Source organism: Coregonus clupeaformis, chromosome 5 (assembly GCF_020615455.1).
Source record: "Coregonus clupeaformis isolate EN_2021a chromosome 5, ASM2061545v1, whole genome shotgun sequence".
NCBI classification, from domain to species: Eukaryota; Metazoa; Chordata; class Actinopteri; order Salmoniformes; family Salmonidae; genus Coregonus; species Coregonus clupeaformis.
The window spans coordinates 19,088,404-19,113,218 of record NC_059196.1 but is presented as its reverse complement, the minus strand read 5'-3'; the positions used below and the strand labels follow the sequence as shown (position 1 = coordinate 19,113,218).

The 24,815-nt window shown below is 41.2% G+C and overlaps 1 protein-coding gene across 1 annotated transcript; it reads right to left on the bottom strand.

Moving 5' to 3' along the window:
• Nucleotides 1-43: 43 nt before the first annotated feature.
• LOC121557021 (coagulation factor IX-like) lies at nt 44-24,796 on the bottom strand. The gene is made up of 4 exons (XM_041870908.2): nt 24,775-24,796; nt 24,071-24,237; nt 1,484-1,561; nt 44-1,378 (listed from the first exon to the last, which is right to left on the bottom strand). The coding sequence occupies exons 1-4, from the start codon at nt 24,794-24,796 to the stop codon at nt 905-907; spliced, it is 741 nt and encodes a 246-aa protein (XP_041726842.1). The 3' UTR covers nt 44-904.
• Between the last annotated feature and the right edge of the window lie 19 nt (nt 24,797-24,815).

The window sequence follows — 24,815 nt, the reverse complement described above, 5'->3', positions numbered from 1 at the left end:
AACTAGAGTCATCTCAATCTCATTTGACCACTGTTGATGTCTAAAAACATGATCCATTGATTTGAGTGAACTATCACTTTAATGCACATATAATTCAAACTACTTATTGCTAGTGGCAACTTATGTACTTTCACGTAAAGTTTCAGTTTCATTACAATTTCATGAAACACTGGGGCAGTGAAACTGATAAAGTGCTCTTAGAACCAAATCTTACCTGATTAATAATGTGCACAGTTTGTATGTGGTCAATTCTTTGGTAACTTGTAATATGTTATTGACAATAAAATGAAATAAGGTAACTGTTTGAACCTCTCATCATGACCGAAGCACCAGGGTCATGTTCAGTGATGTAAAACAGTCAACAATGCAGATAGAAATGCAATGAATAGAGCTGACATGATTCCCAATTATACATAATCGTGACAGAAAATCCAGTCTTCAAAATGCATTTATCTGAACACTCTGTTACATTGTATCCTCCTGAACTCACCCCAGGTGCAACTCATATTTCATAATGCACTCAGGCATTTCTGTAGATCTGAAAGGATTGGATGTACGCTATATGGTGAAAATTCCTCCTAAAATTCCTTCCTCAGAGGGCAATTACAAGCTATTCATGTATTGCTAATACCGGTCAGATCCAATCTACATAAATTGGTTGGGGGCTAGGATTTGACTTGGAATTCATCAGGACTCCCAATTTGTTCTTTACCCTTGTCCCCAACCCTTTGATCTTTGCATATGTGTAAGCAATATGGTAAAAGCGCCACCACTAAACTGCTTGCACCTATCCAGACCCTTCAGATTATCAGAGCTGCAATCATCGAAGGGCCAAGGGGTAGGGAATGAATTGGGATCATCTCCGAGCTGCACTTCAGGTATCTGTACTGTTATGCACCTGCCTTTATAGTATCCAGTGCAGGTAGTTCACTAGCCGGGTGTAGATGCCATACTTCCCCTTGGCGGCACACTTCTCCCCCCAGCTCACCACCCCTGTGAGGAACCAGGTCCCGCGGTAGTTGACCACAAAGGGACCCCCACTGTCCCCACTGCAGGCATCCAAGCTGGCCTCCAGGTAGCCCGCACAGAACATGTCTGTGATGACCTGCTCCGTGGAGCGGATGCACTTCTGCTGGTCAACCATGGGCAGAGCGACTTTCATCAGGAAGCGTGAGTAACACCACAGGTACTGTGTGGTGCCCCAGCCTGTGACCATGCCCCTCACATCCTCCCGCTGGAGGTGGCGGGCCAACTGACCATTGGGAAGGCAGGCGGGCATCGCTATCGAAGGTGTAGTCGTGGAAGTGAGGGTGGACGACGACCTTCGCCACTTTGATTTTCTGCTCATCTGGGTCGGGACGCCGCTTCTCATAGTCCCCTGTCATGATCATCGACATGTTGCACTCAATAAAAACTGCTGGAGCATTCGACAGTGTGCTCACTACTTCTAAACAGTGGCTCTCATAGCCTCACTGATAGTCACATGGTCAGGGGTTTCTTGCATGCAGTGTCCAGAGTTTCCCCCACAGAAGCCATACCCATCCTCCCTCCAGATCATGACCTGCAGGGGCATGGAACAGGTAGGACTAGTATTAGGGGTACGCCACAAATACTATCATCATACACTACATGCCCTATGATTTCTGAGATTAGTGCCTGCAGTGCCATTGATGCCTTCCACAGGGTTGTGTCAGTAGGGCACACTGTAGCAAACCGTTTTGCAATGGGATACAATAATCTTTGTTCTTATTGGACAGGTTCAGGGGCCTCATTTATAAAATGTTCTTTGTTTTTATTTAACATATGTTAATTTCTTAAAAAGCTGCATTGTCGTGGTCTAGCGGTACATACAGTTGAAGTCGGAAGTTTACATACACTTAGGTTGGAGTCATTAACTCGTTTTTCAACCACTCCACAAATTTCTTGTTAACATACTATAGTTTTGGCAAGTCGGTTAGGACATCTACTTTGTGCATGACAAATAATGTTTCCAACAATTGCTTACAGACAGATTATTTCACAGCTTCTGATAAGCTAATTGACATCATTTTAGTCAATTGAAGGTGTACCTGTTGATGTATTTCAAGGCCTACCTTCAAACTCAGTGCCTCTTTGCTTGACATCATGGGAAAATGAAAAGAAATCAGCCAAGACCTCAGGAAAGAAAATGGTTGACCTCCACAAGTCTGGTTCATCCTTGGGAGCAATTTCCAAATGCCTGAAGGTACCACGTTCATCTGTACAAACAATAGTACGCAACTATAAACACCATGGGACCACGAAGCTGTCATACCGCTCAGGAAGGAGACGCATTCTGTCTCCTAGAGATTAACGTACTTTGGTGCGAAAAGTGCAAATCAATCTCAGAACAACAGCAAAGGACCTTGTGAAGATGCTGGAGGAAACGGGTACAAAAGTATCTATATCCACAGTAAAACAAGTCCTATATCGACATAACCTTAAAAGCTGCTCAGCAAGGAAGAAGCCACTGCTCCAAAACCGCCGTAAAAAAGCCAGACTATGTTTTGCAACTGTGCATGGGGACAAAGATCGTACTTTTTGGAGAAGTGTCTGATGAAACAAAAATAGAGCTATTTGGCCATAATGACCATCGTTACGTTTTGAGGAAAAAGGGGTTTGCTTGCAAGCCGAAGAACACCATCCCAACTGTGAAGTACGAGGGTGGCAGCATCATGCTGTGGGGGTGCTTTGCTGCAGGAGGGACTGGTGCACTTCACAAAATAGATGGCATCATGAGGAAGGAAAATTATGTGGATATATTGAAGCAACATCTCAAGACATCAGTCAGGAAGTTAAAGCTTGGTCGCAAATGGGTCTTCCAAATGGACGATGACCCCAAGCATACTTCCAAAGTTGTGGCAAAATGGCTTAAGGACAACAAAGTCAAGGTATTGGAGTGGCCATCACAAAGCCCTGACCTCAATCCTATAGAAAATGTGTGGGCAGAACTGAAAAAGCGTGTGCGAGCAAGGAGGACTACAAACCCGACTCCGTTACACCAGCTCTGTCAGGAGGAATGAGCCAAAATTCACCCAATAAGTTGGGAAGCTTGTGGAAGGCTACCTGAAACATTTGACCCAAGTTAAACAATTTAAAGGTAATGCTACCAAATACTAATTGAGTGTATGTAAACTTCTGACCCACTGTGAATGTGATGAAAGAAATAAAAGCTGAAAGAAATAATTATCTCTACTATTATTCGGACATTTCACGTTCTTAAAATAAAGTGGTGATCCTAACTGACCTAAAACGGGAAATGTTTACTAGGATTAAATGTCAGGAATTGTGAAAAACTGTGTTTAAATGTATTTGGCTAAGGTGTATGTAAACTTCCGACTTCAACTGTACATACCGGATTTTGTGTGAGAACTGTTTTATTGATGTACATTATTAATTAAACTGTATTACAGTGAGTTCCAAAAGAATTGTGACAGTGGCACATTTTTTGTTGTTTTGGCTCTGTACTCCAACACGTTGGACCTGAAATGATAAAATGACTGAGGTTAAAGTGCAGACTGTCACCCATCACAAAATGCTAGCCTACCCTGTTATTGTAATGGTGAGAGGTTAGCATGTCTTGGGGGTATGATATTTGTACGTCTGTAACTTTCTCACTCATCATTATTCACGATTCATTCACGATTATCTGTAATCAAGATAGCATCCACATTAATGTAGAAGTGTTTAGAAACATATTATATTCTTATTTACAATAAAAGTGACTCCAAAATGACAGAATACATTATTTACCCTTCATTTCTGTTGGGCACAAAATAATCTGAAACACAACCAAAACAAACAGCAAAAGCATCCAAATAAATGTGTAGAGTCACAAGCTTCATGTAGTCATGGCGTGCTATGAATATGGGACCAAATACTACACTTTTTACTACTTTCATACACATTGGTGAATTTGTCCGAATACTTTTGGTCCCCTAAAATGGAGGGACTGTGTACAAAAAGTGCAGTAATTTCTCAACGGTTCATCCGATATGGATAAAAAATACCCTCAAATTAAAGCTGACAGCACTTTAACCTCAGTCATTGTATCATTTCAAATCCAAAGTGCTGGAGTACAGAACCAAAACAACAACAAAATTGTCACTGTCCCAATACTTTTGGAGCTCACTGTATTCCCTGAGCTATTGTCAAACCTGACTCATTAAAGACATCATACAATTAGAAATCTTATTTCAGTTTATTTTGTCCTGTAATATTTTCTCTCTTTCTGTCATGCACGGGACCAACACATTGCTGAAATGGCTAAGCAGATTCCCTCCCTGACCATAAGTGTCCAAATTGAATTCCTCAGAATGGGAGGCTAGAGCTGCGATCATCTCCTTCAGTGTTGCTCTGGAGGAGACCAAAATACCTTTATGTAAACATATGGTTGAATTTTTTTGAATGAGCAATATGTGAAAAAGATTGCACAATGTCAATGGATTATCACAGCTCAAATGCCATGGCAGGCCAGTAGTGATTGTGCTATTGTGTATTACTTTTGAATAAACAGTTGCAATGATACACTACAGTACTATCATTATATTGTTATTCATTGCATTATCATACATAATACATTTACTGTTGCACCCCAGCAAGCTCTACTATCTGGCATGGCCCAAGGGACATGTTGTTGGCAGCTCCTTTAAAAACTATAAAATGTACTTGCCAACATCCTGATGTCCCTTCTTCCTTGGTCAGCAGTTTCACCTGAAACAAAACAAAACTCGAAGTGGACTTAAATAAACATTAAGTAATGTTTTGCATTATTGCAACCACCACAACATACACGAATAGTGAGCTTCCCTGAATCTATCAAACTTCTATTTCACTAACTTCACATTTCAGAGAAAATCCTTTAGAATACCCTCTGATCTTGGTGCAGAGGCTTGTTTGGCCTGAGGGCTTTGCTGAGTTAATCCCTCCCTGCCTCACATAGCTGCCTACGGATCTTTGGCTTTTTACTCTTGGCCTGGCGCAGGTAAGCAAAGAGGCCATTTGCAGAGCTTCTCAGGACTCCCACACCTCCTTTTCAACTCCCCTACACTAACCTTGTACCTGACAAAGAAACATTCATAATAAATAATGATCCTCCATAATGTCATCATTATCTTATCTACCGCTCCATAACTTTCAGTGTTATATGGCATATACAGCCGATAGCATACCTACCTCTTCTGGTGGTTTCAAAGGAGATTCCACTTCAAATAATGTCTGATTCATTAAATTCATTAATCTCATCTGGGGTGGTGAACATAATTAGGGTGTGCTAGCAAAGCACAACTCTAGATTTCTTACATACTCATATATACTGTATTCTATACTATTCTACTGTATCTTAGTCCATGCCGTTCAGACATCGCTCGTCCATATATGTATATATTCTTAATTCATTCCTTACTTAGATTTGTGTGTATTGGGTACATGTTTTGAAATTGTTAGATATTACTGCACTGTCGGAGCTAGAAGCACAAGCATTTTGCTACACCCGCAATAACATCTGCTAAACACGTATGTGACCAATAACATTTAATTTGATCTGATTATTAGATGTGCTTGCTGAAAGCAAAGCACAACTCCAGATTTCTTACATATTCATTATTATTTTATTTATTTAGCCCGCTTTAGAGCTTAAACGATTTAAGCTATTAACACAAAACCAACTCCCAAATGTCCAGACTGCCCCAACTCGGATTGCTTAAGAAATCGTTTTTGATAATGTAGTATCGCGTCAATGCTGGTAATTATTGCTGTCAAACAAAGAGTCCGCTTAGGCTGTACTTTGATTATAAGTTTTATTTATATCACAAGATGTCAGCATAAGTTTACAGACCCTGCAGGGCTGGAGAACAGTGTCCAAAGATAATATGTCTGTTCCAACCTCTTCTTTGTCTAGCCTATACTTATAAGGTATACAAAAATATGGGTTGCTCCCTCTGCTGTCCAATCACCTGTCTCCCCTGGGGCGTCACCCTAAAAACGGCTCTTTTTGAACTAAAATAAACATCCCCTCAGGTTCCACTAGAATACATTCACCAAGTCATAATCTTAATACACTACATATTCCCCCCTTCGAGAAGAACTAAAAGTCTCGAAAACAAAAAGAACAGGATTATGACAAGTAACAATTTATCTTATTGAGTATCTTTAACATTAAACCAAAAACATTTTCCTCTAGAGTGTAAATACCTTTCTATGAAATATGAACAAATGTTTATGAAGTGTGAATACATTACTATGAAATATGAACAAATCTTTATGGAGTGTGAATACATTATTATGAAATATGAACAAATCTTTATGGAGTGTGAGAGCGAAAAACCTGTCTGGCAGCCTTCGTTCCAAATATCCATCCATCAATCAAGACAGTAAAATTCTCTCACGGTCCCTCTGCCCCAGGCAACCACCTAGGTACTCCAGATCAATTCATAAATCTTTATCAATGCATTTGAAACTATGATGCAATTAAATACACATGAAAGCCCCAGCAAACAAAATACTATCCAAAATGTCCACTCTCAGGCTGGTCGACCCATCGGACCCTACAGTGGATCTCTATCCCTGCCTAAACTCCATGTCCCTAAGCATTCCCGAAATAAACAAAAACATCTAAGATCCCCACATGTATTCAATAACATCAAATATCATTCTACAAAAAGTAATACCTAAGAATATGACACACATTATGTATTACACATGCAAATATGTCTATATTTCATTGCAGACACTGGAATGTAGTCCACTACACTTCATCTCCTCAGCAGTGTCGATCCAATGCATCGTTGATGATGGAATCGGAACCTTTCCACACCTTCCTTGTTCCATCTCCTCCAGTCATTGTCCTTTCATATTGTCCTTCTTTGCGTATTTCAATCTCTACATATTCCCCCATATGCTTCTGGAAGAAAAGAAAAGACCAAACAGTATCTTTTGCAAAACAACACTTTCAAATTAAAACATCAATATCAACTAAGAATATAAAAAATGATATATAAATGATGTATGAATCACATTATCCTATTTCCCCCCTTTGATTCATAACATCATACTAAAATCACACTAATATTGAAAAAAATATTGAAAAATGATCAAATCATCAAAAAGGATATTTATCCATAAATACTCCATCCATCAGGAACAGTCAACAACGGCATCTGAGTGTTGTCTCCAGGCATCACAACTCCAACCCATCTTAATATCATAGCTTTCGCAAAGGTCAGTAACAAAGTACAAAAGCAAAACATCACACAAAGCGCTATCAGAGCTGCAACTAAAATCTGAACCATCACTGCTCCTACTGGGCCTAACTGATCTTGCAACCAAGTCTTCGCTGACCATCCAGCTCCTTCAGATCTACCAAACGCATCCCTTATATTCTTCAACGCATCTATAACACTTGTGATATTATCGGAACTATCTGGGATCAAAGTATAACAATCATCCCCCGTCAGATTCATAGCCAAACATAAGCCACCTTGTTTTGCTAAAATATAGTCAAGAGCCATGTCATGTTTCAACAGCGTCAGTCTGTGACTTCTTTGAGTATTTGACAGAAGGTTAAACCCTCTTATTGTTTCATTCGCAAACCCCTGCAAAGTATAGGTAATATTATCAATATGATCTGCCAAAAATGTTACACCATACCATGGAAAAAGTCCCAGTCCCCACTTCTCTCTTAGACCTATCCTCCAATGGTAGGCTTCAAGACTATGAAATGTCGCCATGTCTCGTTTCACCCTATTTCCAAACCTAGATTCAGATTTATCTGTGTCCGGTGCTACCCCTCTTTTAATGGTAAAAGCCTCATATGGAAGCTTCAACGTTGACATGTAACAACATCCTGTCCATCCATAGGGTAAGAATATATATGCTTTATCACCACAAACCCACCAAATATCTCTAAAATTCCCAATAGTCACATTGCCAGGCAAAATCTGATCTTCCACCATCAAAGTCTTGCTGTTCTTACTACCGGGAACATAAAAAGTAACATTATATTTCTCATCTCTAACCTTATGTTCATGCTTACCCAAAGTCATCATATAATCATCACAATCTGATATTCACATGAACATACCCTTTCCATCATATGTTTTATTAGAACAAAAACAACTTTTAGCCCTCACAGCTTTCACCTCCAATGCTTCAGGGTTCGCTGTTACCTGATTTTCCTTCCCATCTAACAAATTCACATAGGGTAATTCATTTAATCAAGAACACCTAAACCTAGACTTAAACAAATGTTTTGACAACGACATTATTTTATCTGTTAATGATTGTTGCTGATACAACAGCCATGACAAAGCATAAGATTGACACGTACTCGATAGAGGTTGAGCGACCGTCTCTAAAATGGAACCCCACGTGCCTGGTGCTGGAATTCTCAACAGACATGGACCCTCAAGATTCCTCACTGATCTTACAGAATGAGTTAACTGTTGGAACCAAAGATTTCTACCTGCCCATTCATCTTTAATCTTCAAAACAGAAGAATCAAATCCATAGGCTTTCCATTTAGTTTATCTTTTCCCTAACGAGCGGTATTGATCAGATGTATCTTCTGATGTTATGTTGAAATCAAAGAACTCATCCTGTACCTCCATGATAGTATCTTGCACTATTTCAGATGAATCTATATTCTTCTCTACCACCATCTGCTCTCCTATTTTAACCCTATCCTTACTCTCATTGACAGCACTCTCCATCCGTATCATAAACTCCTGAGTCACTCTTGCTACATCCTTTAATTTCAGAAAAGTTGTTGTTGGTGTCTGTGTCATACTTCCTACATTTGTTATTGCCGTCGTACCATTAATCCCTTCCAAAGTTACCATTAAAGTAGTTGATTTAGTTGATGTATTAACACCCTTAACTACTTCTAGTGGGAAAGCTACCGATATCCTCTGTGTATTATTTACTGTTGGAGTGGCTACTGTAATATACTTCTCCTGAACTCCTTTGGTGACTGTAGAAGCTTCAACAGACTTCAACTCTTCCATTATAAGCGTCACTTTACGAATTACATAGCCTTTTAACCAATAATTCTTAACCGGAACAAATTTTAATGCTTGCACTAGATAAGTACACATATATTCTCCCTGATCTTTCTCTGTAACATTACGCAAAATAAGTGAACAATCACTCATAACCCTCTTCCCCTTCATATTGTTGTACAAAATATACTTCCTTTGACTAGGGGGCACAGCTTCTACATCTGGTCCTGATAACAATACTTCTTCTCCATAATTATCTCTCCATGTGGGAGGAACGTCCCCTCCCCCACTCCATCTCTCACAGCTACAAGGAAGATGAGCTGTATCACCCATCCTAACCCCAATAATAGTATTTTCTTCTAAAATTGGTGCTGGAGCTATTGGTTCCCTTGTAATCAAATGCGATATATTTATGGCTTTAATAACTATCAATGTTGAAAGAGTTAAATTGCTTCTCACTGTTGTTATAATAGACTGAAGTGTTGATGTCATTGTTGTTACTTCATCTAGTTTCCCCAAAGCTTTGAACTCTTTACTTGTACTTCCATCTATCACCACTAGTGTCACTACATTCACTCTCAGTCCCAACTCTAAACCCTCACTTTCAAACTTTTGATTATAAAAAATACACTTATAATTACCTTGATCTTCCTGCTGGGAATTGTAAATATAGATACTCAATCACCCTCAATCTTCTCTTATCATTCAGCAACGCATACTTTCTCAATGCATCTGCTCCTAACAGATCTAAACTCCTACCATATCTATCTTCCCACTAAACTCTAAATTTTCCTTCACCACTGTTCTCTCTCTCTTACTACTAACTTTGAAACTTAGCTTACTGTCCTAGAGTTCCTTCAACCCTAGTTCTCCTAACTTTTTTAATCTAATATTTTCTCCTAACCTTTAAAAACCTTTTCCACTGATTTATTCACAAAATCCCTTTTACCACCAATTTTTAGAATATGTGATTGGGTAATCCCCACCTGCTTCTGACTTCTTTACACACAGACTTGGCAAACGACCGAACATCTTTTAGCCTAGTTTGAAATCTCTTTCCCCTCTTGGTGTAGGAATGTAACCAAGAATAACTGTCACCCCTTTTAACTTTATTTTCCGACAGATTGTCTAATAGGCAGTCTAATAGATTGTCATCCTTCCTATGATATTATCTTTTCAAGCAAATATGATTCCCAAAAACCCTACTTTTTAAAATCTTCTACCAGACAGCCGTCTAGTGTACATCTTATTGTACAGTTCAATTTACACAATGCATCTCTTCCCAACAATGCAATAGGTATATGTTCTAATATTAGTATGTGTATTTTAATTTCTCTTTGATTTTTTATAGCATAGCTCAATTGGTTCCTTAAGAGTAATCAACTGTTTTACTCCCTCAAATCCTATCCTAATTAGTTAATTTTACATAGTGAGATGTTTAACCTCTTTAGGCTCAACACAGATAAAAGCTTTTCCTCTATTCCTTCTCCTAGTCCTTTTTATTTTCACTTCAATTGTTGGATATTTTCTATCAGCTGACACCCCCCTTCGGATCTTCTAGGCACTCTAGAATCCTTGCTCCTTTAAGGGTTCACCTGGAGAACAGGTGATCTTCACTTGCTCCTTTATCTTCCTCAGAAATTTCCTCTGTTGTTTCCTCCTGGCGCATTGCACTCACAGGTAAAGTAACCAATCTGTCCACAATTATAACACTCTTCTGAAAGTTGCTGGAAGTGTGGCTGAAATCTTCCTCCTCCTTCTAAGCCTTCTCGTCCTCTTCCTCTCCAATTCTGTGTCTGTCCAGAAACTGGCTGTGGATATGAACCAACTGGTACCGCCATTGGTGGCTGGTACCCTTGCGGTTGGAACTGGTCTGGTTGAAGCTGTGGCAGTGATTGTTGATTTGGTGCACACTGATTCTGCATAACCAAAGCTTGTTTCTTCTCCTTCTTATTTTCCACCAGTTGTATTTGATTGAGTTTTCTGAGAGTTTCTTCGTCCTGTTCTTTCTGGTTGTGTTCCTTTTTCCTGTACAGATCCACTTGATGGGCTATATGATCGGTATAGACACCTTTTGTCATGCTTCCAAGTCCAACAACTTCTGCCAGTTTGCTCCTTACTGGTGAGGGCAGTCCCATCTGCAGTTTAGCTCTCAAAATTGACTGCTCAATTTGACTCACATCTGGATCATTTCCAGTAATATTTCTCCACACTTGATGAACTCGACACATAGGCTCTCGGATTTTCTTGTTGTCCTAGTGGGTCAATCAGAATATTATCAGGATGCACATTTGTTGGAAATGTATCTTTCAATGCTCTCCACAGACGATTCCTACTTGCAGCCAACAATTCAGGATCGTTCACTGCAGTCCCTACATATCTATTAAGTCCAGCTCTCTGAAAGACTTCTTCCATATCTGGAATCCCAAAGAGATTAGCCAAAAGTCTCTTAACGTCTCCTATGGCTGACTGTGTTCCCACCGTCATTTCTTCCAATTTCGAAATCCAAGGATAGGCCCCATCTTGAAGAGTAGGCAGCTTCTCAAGTATATTTGACATATCGGTATTTTGCAAAGGCTTATATTCTAAGTTTTGACCTCGAATGATAACTGGCATCATTTTCTTACTCGTGGCCTTTTTCCTTGGCCTCAATGTATATTTTCCCTCAACTTCTTTGGATTCTTTTCTCCGCAGTTTCTCCCTCTTTATCTTCAGCGTCTTGAGTTGTTCCTCCAGTTCTTTTACTTCTTCGAAACTACACGCTTTATCCAGGCATGATACGCATCGGTCTATATCTCTTTCTATTTCTTCTGTGCCAGTCCTTGTAGGATAAACTCCTCTTGAATACACAGCACCTTTAGTCTCCAAATCTTTATTGCTGTCTTCATCTTTGCTTTCATCAGAACTAGAATATCTTGTATCCTTCTTCTTCAAACCTTCCTCACCCCTTCTTTCCGTTCTGGCCAACCTCCGTTTGATCACAGGATCATATCCACCCATGATCCCCTCTGCATCACTCTGATCATCATCATCGTCCTCATCCAGTTCCATCCTACTTAACCTCATTCCACCCTTAGTTTCCAGACATCTCGTTTTCTTTTTACTTTTGGAGTTTGGATGCATTTTTATGGTCGTTTCTGTTTGTCCTCTCTCTATTATTCGTTCATCTTCATCTCTGATGCAATAATCACCCTCCTGGATGATCACTGGAAGCTGAGGATAAACATCCCTAAGCTCTACTTCCTTCTCATAAGGTGGGGTCTTTTTGCTGAATCCGTATGTGAGAAAGGTATACTGACTTCTGCCCTTAGTTTTTCTGTCGCCTTCTCTTCCTTTAGCATTTTCTCTATACCTTTGTTTCTCTTATCGTTGGTATCTTTCATCAGTTTTTGTCCTTCATCTTCAAACAGCTTAAGAACACCCAGCTCTCTTTGTCTCTTTTCTTTACGTTGTTCCCTTTTTTTCCCCTTCTTTTGATCTGCCTTGTAAATTGACAGAAGCACTTTCATGATGTTGATGACGTTAGGGTTAAGAGTCCCTTCCACTGGCCATGGTTGTTCAATGTCAGGCCAACGTTTGTTCCATTTGCCGGATAACCTCGCAATACCCTTAAGTAAAGGATTACTATTTTCAACTATATCAACTGGTGTAATGACTTTCATAGCCTTGATGTCCTTTTTCCCCATTGTAACAACTCTTTTATATTCCTTCATTGTGAATTATTTAATTTTAGACTATATAGCCTATGGCTTCCCCCCTTTAATTATTAATATACAAAAATATGAATATTCAAAAAATTCAATTAAAAACATTTATTCAAAAAAACTTTTTTTATTAAAATAAAAAATCAATTAAAAAATCAATAAAAAATGTATGAATAATCAAAAACAATTTTTTATTTCTATATCCTATTTTACCAATTTATCAATTAGTGGCTATCTTACCACATCCCATCAGGAAAGTAAATGCAAGTAGTCAACTTCACAGCAATCCCAAAAAATAAAGACTTCCAATCCTACAACACTCATAAATTCCATTGTTTAATAAGCACCCAATTATCTTAATTTTACAGAATAATGTCAGTACTCGATTTCCAACAGAACTGTAATCAAACCAACTCATGCACAGAAACTCAAAAAATGCCAATTTTATTCAATCAGTCTTTTGCCAAGTCTCTGTGAAATTGTCATAACATCAAATATCCTGTAGGGGAAGATTTTGTAAACAGAACAGCACCAAAACCTTTTGACTCGATCCTCTGTCGCGTCACCCCTTGTCACGTGATGTACACGTCAGCACTTCCTGTATCTCTCTCTCCTCCCTCTCGTCTCATATGACTGAAGAACAAAAGAAACAGACAAGAATTTAGCAGTTTATGCAGTATTGAGCTACTTCAACCATTCAATATTCCTCCAGTCACATTCGCTCTAAGAATTAACTCAGGAAAAATTATAGATAGCTCAATAACATTTTTTATTTATTTTAATCCGTCATTTTATTTTATTTAATCCGTCAACATATCTCTCTCATTTATCAATTCAATAGATCTCAACAAATAGTTTCATCTTCAAACAGCCGATGTAACAACTAGAACATTCCATTCGTGTTCAAATCTCTCCTCTTTGTTCCTTCGTCTGTGTCCCCCCCTTGCAGTGTAACAGAGGCATATTCTCCCTACGTCACTCTAGTGTAGTAAAATCCCACGTGTCGTAATGTAGTGCCGTAAACTCAGACGTGTCGTAATGTAGTGCCGTAAAATCACACGCATGCGCAGTACATTTAACAATACGATTTCACCGTGGAAGGGAGCTTCTCAGCTCTCTCCCCAACCCAAACAGACAGTTAACTCCGTTTTCTCCTCATAGTCAAACAACATTTAACAAAGCTCACAAAGCATAGAACCTACATTCTACACACACAAACATAATTTAAGAGGCTTTATTCCATCGCAATGGCCCTCTAAGGTCACATGTTAGCATGCAGCATGTAGCACAATTAGCATTTAACATTAGCATTTAGCCTTAGCATGTATGTACCATGTGGCATGTAACAATGTAACAATGTAACCTGCATTGCGCCTTAAATTCCTTTTTCCTTTGTCACTAACTTTATGCTGCCGTGAGTTATGGATATTATATGAGAGGTTACATCAGACAAATGCTTCGTCAAACACCAGCTGAGCGGTAACATGCAACAGAATGTATATTCCACTCTCCAGTTCCCAGAACTCACCTAATACACATCTAACGCGTAAAAGGATTTTCAGCCCATCCTATGATCGCCTCGTTTCAGAGGTCTTTCCAGATTAGCAATGCCCTAATGTGTATACGTATATCTGCCTTGTATATCTGCCTTGTATATCTGCCTTATTCACTACCATCGATTGTTCTAGAATTCCTATTCAAGCCTATTTCTTATAGACACTCCCCCCTATTTGCGCCGTTTACCAATGCAAACAAAATTTTGAATAATTATGACAGACCCTTAGTCGACAGCAACAAAACCATATCAGCACACACAAGTAATTTACACGGTACAACTTTCCAATGCACACCCATAAGCCAGCGAACCAACTAGCGCCCAAAATTTGTGAGGAATCTCACCTTATAGCCGGCTTGAGCGGGAGTCACCTCGCGGCTCATGAATGGAACACAAGGAAGATGCAGACCGATCCCGGACGAGCCCCCATTTGTAGTATCGCGTCAATGCTGGTAATTATTGCTGTCAAACAAAGAGTCCGCTTAGGCTGTACTTTGATTATACGTTTTATTTATATCACAAGATGTCAGCATAAGTTTACAGACCCTGCAGGGCTGGAGAACAGTGTCCAAAGATAATATGTATGTTCCAACCTCTTCTTTGTCTAGCCTATACTTATAAGGTATACAAAAATATGGGTTGCTCCCTCTGCTGTCCAATCACCTGTCTCCCCTGGGGCGTCACCCTAAAAACGGCTCTTTTTGAACTAAAATAAACATCCCCTCAGGTTCCACTAGAATACATTCACCAAGTCATAATCTTAATACACTACAATAGCATTTATACTTTTTGAACTATAACACTATTTAAATGAGCTCCCAATGCATTTCAATGGCAAAAAAAGTTAAAATAATCCTCCTACACCGTTTAAGCTATCAACACCAAACTAACGTTGAGATGTTCATACTGGCCCAACTTAGATTACTTGTCAAAGGATATTTGGTACTATGTATACTTTTGGAACTATAACCATTTAGAATTTGCATAGATTAACATGGGTTTGAATGAGAACCATAGTAATACAGTGGTTGCTATTCAAAATTGTCCTGCTCCTTTAAAATGTGCAGGCTAGCCTAACGTCAAATTCTCTAAAACCTTTATAAACAAAATGTGTTATTCATTAGCACAAATCAGCATAAAATAACTAACCAACAGTAACTCTTAACTGTTCAAGCTAGAGACACCAAACCAACTTTAACATGTTCCGGCTATGCATGTTCCGGCTATGCTGTTCCGGTTCTGTTCTGGAACAGTATAGATCACTTTCGATTTCGGTTCTAGTTATTTTCCCGGTTTTCGATTCTGTTGCCTGAACCTGTTCCAACCCTTGATTATACCTATAAATGTGCATACATTTGCATAAAATAACGTACCAACAGTAACTCTTGAACCATTCAAGCTATAGACACCAAACCAACTTTCTCATGTTCAGGCTATCATAACTTCAAATTCTTAATTACTTTTATCAACTATAACTACACTGAACAAAAATATAAACGCAACATGCATCGATTTCAACGGTTTTGCTGAGTAACAGTCCATATAAGGAAATCAGTCAATTGAAAAAAATTCCTTAGGCCCTAATCTATGGATTTCACATGACTGGGCAGGGGCGCAGCCATGGGTGGGCCTGGGAGGGCATAGACCTACCCACTTGGGAGCCAGGCCGACCCACTGGGGAGCCAGGCCCAGCCAATCAGAATGAGTTTTTCCCCACAAAAGGGGAAATACTCCTCTGCACCCTCCCTCCCTCCCCCCTCTGACAATCCCACAGGTGAAGAAGCCAGATGTGGAGGTCCTGGGCCGGCGTGGTTACACGTGTCCTGCGGTTGTGAGGCCAGTTGGACGTACTGCCAAATTCTCTAAAATGACGTTGAAGGCGGCTTAAATTAACATTGAATTCTCCGGCAACAGCTCTGGTGGCATTGTGATGTGTGACAAAACTGCACATTTTAGAGTGAGCTTTTATTGCCCCCAGCACAAGGTGCACCTGTGTAATGATCATTCTGTTTATTGCTTCTTGATATGCCACACCTGTCAGGGGGATGGATTATCTTGACAAAGGATAAAATGCTCACTAACAGGGACCAGCACATTACATGTTGTGTTTATATTGTTGTTCAGTGTATAAAAAATAGCATGAATTAGCATAAAATAACTCAAACTTTCATATATTTAGGAGAACTTAAAATTCTTTAAAATCTTTATCAACCTTAACTATAACATTTGCATAAATGTGCATTAGTGTTTTAGCCAGCTGTCACAATAGCAGCTTTAAGATTAGATGTTAGTTAAGCCAATTATTTATTGGTCCAACTTCCACAGACAGGTAACGAAATCTTAGACTTGTTAAACAAACTAACCAGCAGAGGTTTCCCCAGACTGGAGTTCACACTGGCTAAAATAGAAAAATATGATTTCGTTCGGTTTTTAACTAGTGATAAGTTCAAAACAATATATCCGAAATGTGCTTATCTTGTGGGTTCAGTCATCATTGATTCATTAGGTAGAGCCATTTTGCACCACCAGTGGGATTCCCTTCATGCGCAAAAGGCTTGTGAAGCTAGCCAAGCGCCCCGACGGTATTCCAGGGAGCGTTCACAGAGCATGCGCAGAACAGCTGGCAGGCATTTTCACGGTAATTTTCAACCTCTCCTTGTTCCAGTCTGTAATTCCCACGTTTTAAGATGACCACAATCATTCCTGTTCCTAAGAAGTCTTCATGCCACAATGACTACCGCCCTGTAGCACACTTATGTAATCATGAAGTGCTTTGAAAGGCTGGTTATGGCACACATTAACTCCTCCATCCCAGCCACCCTAGACCCACTCAAATTTACATACCGCCCCAACAGATCCATAGACGACACAATCTCAATTGTGCTCCACATTGCCCTCACCCACTTAGATAAGAGGAATACCTACAGTTGAAGTCGGAAGTTTACATACACCTTAGCCAAATACATTTAAACTCAGTTTTTCACAATTGCTGACATTTAATCCTAGTAAAAATTCACTGTTTTAGGTCAGTTAGGATCACCACTTTATTTTAAGAATGTGAAATGTCAGAATAATAGTAGAGAGAATGATTTATTTCAGCTTTTTATTTCTTTCATCACATTCCCAGTGGGTCAGAAGTTTACATACACTCAATTAGTATTTGGTAGCATTGCCTTTAAATTGTTTAGCTTGGGTCAAACGGTTCGGGTAGCCTTCCACAAGCTTCCCACAATAAGTTGGGTGAATTTTGGCCCATTCCTCCTGACAGAGCTGGTGTAACTGAGTCAGCTTTGTAGGCCTCCTTGCTCGCACACGCTTTTTCAGTTCTGCCCAAACATTTTCTATAGGATTGATGTCAGGGCTTTGTATTGGCCACTCCAATACCTTGACTTTGTTGTCCTTAAGCAATTTTGCCACAACTTTGGAAGTATGCTTGGGGTCATTGTCCATTTGGATATATCCACAATATATCCACAACATTTTCCTTCCTCATGATGCCATCTATTTTGTGAAGTGCACCAGTCCCTCCTGCAGAAAAGCACCCCCACAGCATGATGCTGCCACCCCCGTGCTTCACGGTTGGGATGGTGTTCTTCGGCTTGCAAGCAACCCCTTTTTTCCTCCAAACATAACAATGGTCATTATGGCCAAACTGTTCTATTTTTGTTTCATCAGACCAGAGGACATTGCTCCAAAAAGTACAATCTTTGTCCCCATGTGCAGTTGCAAACCGTAGTCTGGCTTTTTTATGGCGGTTTTGGAGCAGTGGCTTCTTCCTTGCTGAGCGGCCTTTCGGGGGGGCAAGCAAGCACGCCCCCATCCACATCAACGGGGCGGCAGTGGAGCAGGTAGACAGCTTCAAGTTCCTCTGTGTCAGTGCCTCTTCCCCCTCAGGAGGTTGAAAAAGTATGTCATGGCCCCTCAAATCCTGAAAAGGTTCTACAGCTGTACCATTGAGAGCATTTTGACTGGCTGCATCACTGCTTGGTATGGCAATAGCACTGCCCTCGATCGCATGGCGCCACAGAGGGTTATGCGGACAGCCCAGTACATCACTGGGGCCGAGCTCCCTGCGATCCAAGACCTCTATATCAGGTGGTGTGAAAAGAAGGCCCGGGAAATCGTCAGACTCCAACCACCCAAACCATAGACTATTTTCTCTGCTGCCGCACAGCAAGAGGTACCGGTGCATCAAGTCTGACACCAACAGGCTCTTGAACAGCTTCTATCCCACAGCAATACGACTGATAAAAATAACTAACAAAATAGCCACACGGACTATCTGAGTTTAACTTGTATCTTTATTGACCTTTTATTTCAATCTTTGCACTGTCTTTCTGCACACTCACAGGGCCCTACACACACTCAGTCACTCCAACACACACACAAACACTCACTCCATCATTTGCTCACACATAATATGCACATACAGTACCAATCAAAAGTTTGGACACACCTACTCATTCCAGGGTTTTTCTTAATTTTTTACTATTTTCTACATTGAAGAATAATAGTGAAGACATCAAAACTATGAAATAACACACATGGAATCATGTTGTAACCAAAAAAGTGTTCAACAAATCAAAATATATTTTAAATTTGAGATTCTTCAAAGTAGCCACCCTTTGCCTTGATGACAGCTTTGCACACTCTTGGCATTCTCTCAACCAGCTTCACCGGGAATGCTTTTCCAACAGTCTTGAAGGAGTTCCCACATGTGCTGAGCACTTGTTGGCTGCTTTTCCTTCACTCTGCGGTCCATCTCATCCCAAACCATCTCAATTGGGTTGAGGTCGGGTGATTGTGGAGGCCAAACTTTTTTTGTTGTCCAAACTTTTGACTGGTGCTGTACATTTATGCTGACTCTACACACCTGCTCACATACAAGTTGCTTTACTCTGTTTATCTTATATCCTGTTGCCCAGTCCCCTTACCCCTATACATATCTACCTCCTTCACTCCAGTATCCCTGCACATCTAAATATGGCATTGGATGTGACTTTTTAAATATTTCCTGTATGTAGTATGCTTATTTACTTACTTTGTATATTTCCTATTCTTATGTGTTTTTTTCTAGTAATACATTGTTATTGATTATTGCATTGTTGGGTTTTGAGTTTGTTGAGTAGTTGTGCATGTGACATTAAACTTGAAACAAAGCTTGCCAATCAGAAACTAGAGTTTACCCGCGCTGTGAACTGACCAATCAGCGATGTGGAGTAGCAGACTGTTCTGAGGGCAGTTTTTGTTTCCACTAACGCGATTCTGCTCTGAATTTGTTGTTGGTGAAAACCCTATGTAAGCTTTTGGGTCTAACTGTACGTGTGCAAAATACACGGCAATCGCCAAATGCGTTTGGGAACATGAGCAGAAAAAGTTAACGTCGATCCACTGAGGCAAAAAGGACAATGTCGGAGTTGAATTCAATAAGAGAAAATCTGCTAAATGGATAGTTAATCAATAAAGAGAAGGGAGGGCCAGAACATTGTTTGGGAAATATTTTATGAAGTGGTTAAAGAGGATGATAGCAGTGCTGGCTATGATATGCATGATGATTGTGAGGCGCTATACAAATTCAAGAGTCAAGAAGGGGACTTCAAATATGGCATGTCAAGGGAACTGTAGCCTACTGTTTGGAATAGTAGCCTAACTGAAATCTGGGCGCTGACTGTAGATCTGTAACCTTTCACATAGCCTATTATAATATTACCTCCTGCAGAATTAAGCATTTGTTGCAGTAAAGTTATACCCCAAATGTACATTTTGACTCCGGAAAAGGAGTGGAGAAATATGAATGATTTATTTCAGCATCTTGAGAGAATGAATACGCTGTTAGGGACCGTCTGTAAAGGTGCTATCTTTATCAGCATCATACAAACTGTAGTATAGTAGTATTTCAACCACTTAAAATATGCATCCAAGCCGAACTGAAATCTTATCAGAAACATGTTGGGTTGTTTTCACTGCTTTTAATTTCCTTAAAACTGTTCAAACTGATGTCATTTGGAAATTTCGCACAGAAAATCTTTCCAGTTAATTCATTTTATTTTATTTTTCGGTCCCTAAACGTCTGCTGCGCGAGAGAAGCAGCATTCATACATTTATGACATTCTGGTGAGCAAGGGTTTAGTTCGTGTTCTTGGGCAGTAATGACGGAAGAGAAACTGCATGTATCTAATTATAGACAAGTTGACTAACAAATAGCCTAGGAAATGTCGGAAATTATAAGCAGAAACATATCTAAATTAGGCTTAAAAAAAGAAAATGTGTTATGCCGTCCATGTCTGTACAGCGCATTTTCGATCTGTCTATTTACTGGTTAGGGTTGTGTGCGGACCTCAGATTTTCACTTTATCACAGAGTCGGGCGGTTGCGGATGGGTGAACAACCAGCTGACCCGCGCATCACTAATGTGGTTCTCTTTCAATTATTCGGTTTGACATCTCACTAGTGGAATTCACCAGAATCTCCTAAGTAGCTTGAAGAACCCATCATACTAAGGTGCAGGGTTGATTAGCTGGGTGGTAGCCGGCTAGTGATGGCTATTTAACAGTCTGATGGCCTTGAGATAGAAGCTGTTTTTCAGTCTCTCGGTCCCAGCTTTGATGCACCAGTACTGACCTCGCCTGGAGAGCAGGTAGTGTGCCCCCGGTGATGCGTTGGGCAGACCGTACCACCCTCTGGAGAGCCCTACGATTGCGGGCGGTGCAGTTGTCGTACCAGGCGGTGATACAGCCCAACAGGATGCTCTCAATTGTGCATCTGCAAAAGTTTCTGAGGGTCTTAGGGGCCAAGCCAAATTTCTTCAGCCTTCTGAGGTTGAAGATGCGCTGTTGCACCTTCTTCACCACACTGTCTGTGTGGGTGGACCATTTCAGATCGTCAGTGATGTGTACGCCGAGGAATTTGAAGTTTTCCACCTTCTCTACTGCAGTCCCGTCAATGTGGATAGGGGCATGCTCCCTCTGCTGTTTCCTGAAGTCCACGATCAGCTCCTTCGTTTTGTTGATGTTGAGGGAGAGGATATTTTCCTGGCACCACTCCGCCAGGGCCCTCACCTCCTCCCTGTAGGCTGTCTCGTCATTGTTGGTAAACAGGCCTACTACTGTTGTGTCGTCTGCAAACTTGATGATTGAGTTGGAGGCGTGCGTGGCCATGCAGTCATGGGTGAACAGGGAGTACAGGAGGGGGCTGAGCACGCACCCTTGTGGGGCCCCAGTGTTGAGGATCAGCGAAGTGGAGGTATTGTTTCCTACCTTCACCACCTGGGGGCGGCCCGTCAGGAAGTCCAGGACCTAGTTGCACAGGGCGGGGTTCAGACCCAGGGCCCCGAGCTTAATGATGAACTTGGAGGGTACTATGATGTTGAAGGCTGAGCTATAGTCAATGAACAGCATTCTGACGTAGGTATTCCTCTTGTCCAGATGGGATAGGGCAGTGCGATGGCGATTGCATCATCTGTGGATCTATTGGGGCGGAATGCAAATTGAAGTGGGTCTGGGGTGTCAGGTAAGGTGGAGGTGATATGATCCTTAACTAGCCTCTCAAAGCACTTCATGATGACAGAAGTGAGTGCTACGGGGAGATAGTCATTTAGTTCAGCTACCTTTGCTTTTCTGGGTACAGGAACAATGGTTGACATCTTGAAGCAAGTGCGGACAGCAGACTGGCATAGGGAGAGATTGAATATGTCCGTAAACATTCCAGCCAGCTGGTCTGCGCATGCTCTGAGGACGCGGCTAGGGATGCTGTCTGGGCCGACAGCCTTGCGAGGGCTAACACGCTTAAATGACTTACTCACGTCGGCCACGGAGAACGAGAGCCCACAGTCCTTGGGAGCGGGCCGCATAGGTGGCACTGTGTTATCTTCAAAATGGGTGAAGAAGGTGTTTAGCTTGTCTGGGAGCATGATGTCGGTGTCCGTGACGTGGCTGGTTTTCCCTTTGTAATCTGTGATTGTCTGTAGATCCTGCCACATACGTCTCGTGTCTGAGCCGTTGAATTGCGACTCCACTTTGTCTCTGTACTGACGTTTTGCCTGTTTGATTGCCTTACGGAGGGAATAACTGCACTGTTTGTATTCAACCATATTCCCAGTTACCTTGCCATGGTTAAATGCGGTGGTTCGCACTTTCAGTTTTGCGTGAATGCTGCCATCTATCCACGGTTTCTGGTTTGGGTAAGTTTTAATAGACACCGTGGGAACAACATCCCCTATACACTTCCTGCTGAACTCAGTCACCGTGTCCGTGTAAACGTCAATGTTATACTCTGAGGCTATCCGGAACGTATCCCAGTCCGCGTGATCAAAACAATCTTGAAGCATGGATTCCGATTGGTCAGACCAGTGTTGAATAGACCTTAGCACGGGTTCTTCCTGTTTGAGTTTCTGCCTATAGGAAGGGAGGAGCAAAATAGAGTCATGATCTGATTTGCCGAAGGGAGGGCGGGGGAGGGCCTTGTAGGCGTTTCAAAAAGGCGAGTAGCAGTGATCTAATGTTTTTCCTAAGCGAGTACTACAGTCAATGTGTTGATAGCACTTTGGTAGCGTTTTCCTCAAATTTGCTTTGTTAAAATCCCCAGCTACAATAAATGCGGCCTCAGGATATGTGGTTTCCAGTTTGCATAAAGTCCAGTGTAGTTCCTTGAGGGCCGTCGTGGTATCGGCTTGAGGGGGAATATACACGGCTGTATATTCTCGCCCTGAGCGAGAATATACAGAGATCCTCGCCCTGAGCTTGTCTACTTTATTGTCCAGAGACTGAACATTAGTGAGTAATATACTCGGAAGCGGTGGATGGTGTGCCCACCTCCTGAGCCGGACTAGAAGTCCACTCCGAATACCTCTTCTCTGCTGGCGGCGTCTTGGAGCAGCCTCTTGGATAAGTTAAATTGCCCTGAGGGGTACGAACAAAGGATCCAATTTGGGAAAGTCGTATTCTTGGTCGTAATGCTGGTGAATTACCGCCGCTCTGATATCCAAAAGTTATTTCCGGCTGTATGTAATAACACAAAAAACGTTCTGGGCTAATAATGTAACAAATAACAAACCAAAAAACTGAATACTGCAAAGTTGCTTAGGAGCTAGAAGCAGAGCTGCCATGTCTGTCAGCGCCATATTACTTACAAAGGCATCTCCTTGCAGGAGATTTGCGATGCGGTTTGTTGGGCATCCCCTTATACATTTATGAGGATCTACCGACTAGACGTCACTGCGCCCTCTTTGGCGCATATTGTCCTCAGTGTCGGGGCCTCTGAGGGTTGATATTGAGACTACCTGGCTTCGGAGAGTGTGTGCGATATGGGGGTTAGCCATATCCCACTAGTGAGATGGCGAAACGAATAATTGAAAGAAAACTAAAGGCTACTTACGTAACCCTGGTCCTCTGATATAATGAGTGAGACATCTCACCACATTTGGCACACTCGAGAATGATCAGAGGGCAGGCGGGTGGCTCTTCAGTATGAGGAGAGGGGCACCGACAGACATATATGATTGGTTCTTTGAGCTACTTAGGAGATTCTGGTTAATTCCACTAGTAAGATGTCTCACTCATAACATCAGACAACATGATCCAATCACTATCTAATCAAGGCTCGGTGAGTCTACACATGATATTAAAATGTATCTCTTATTGGTCCACTGAGTCCGCACTGTGACCAGATGAGGGCACAATCAGAATGTGGTCAAGATCCTGACATAGGACACGTTAGTGCAAACTGCAAAGTATAAACAGAGCATTCATAAGCTCTGGTCCATAAGCTCTGGCTTTCATGTGATGGAGTTGTTCTAGTACCGTCTTCTCCTTGGTCTGGAAGATCTCGGCAGCCTCCTCCTGGGAGCAGGTCTGCTCATAGCACTCCCGCTCCAGGTTGCCGGGCATCATCTCCTCAAGGAAGAAGTTCACCCTGGGCCGCCGGGCCCCTCGGAGCAACTGCACTGCATCCCTCTGCTTCAGAAACACTGTGTACAACAGAGTAGGGTGAAGTTGCCCCTAGATGCTGATCTTGGGCCAGTTTAGCATTTTAGTTAGGATTGGGGAGGGGAAGCTGATCCTAGATCTGTACCTAGGGGAAACTTCACCCCAGAGCTGGCACAACACTGTAGTCCTGTGTGGCTCAGTTGGTAAGAGCATGACGCTAACAATGGCCGGATTGTGGGTTCAATTCCCCCAAGGATCACAACACATAAAAAATGTAGGCGTATGTACTGTAAACTGCTTGAAGAAAAAAAAAGTGTCTAAGTGGCATTTATATACAATACTGATGTCTGTAACCCATTGACTAGAGCAGAGATTTGCAGGTTTTAGTTGTGTAGCTTAATCATATCACTGAATTGAGTTATATTTTAAGTCACTGGAGTGAGAATATCAACCATCACAAAAGTAAATATCTCATCAAGTATCTAGCAAGCTGGAATTGAGGTAGGTGGTTTAACTACAGATTGCAAATACAGTACAATAAATGGGCACTTTCCACTGACTACAAGGTGAGGTGTTACCTTTTGATTCAAACTGTGACATCCCTCCTATCCAGGTAGAA

What these genes read in the sequence shown, in the direction of transcription:
- LOC121557021 (XM_041870908.2), bottom strand. Translation starts at nt 24,796, where the DNA reads ATGTCACAGTTTGAATCAAAAG. An exon ending in TCCAGACCAAGGAGAAGACG is followed by an intron (nt 1,562 to 24,070) that starts GTACTAGAACAA and finishes ATGCCCCTGCAG; the next exon opens with GTCATGATCTGGAGGGAGGA. An exon ending in TGCAAGAAACCCCTGACCAT is followed by an intron (nt 1,379 to 1,483) that starts GTGACTATCAGT and finishes TGATCATGACAG; the next exon opens with GGGACTATGAGAAGCGGCGT.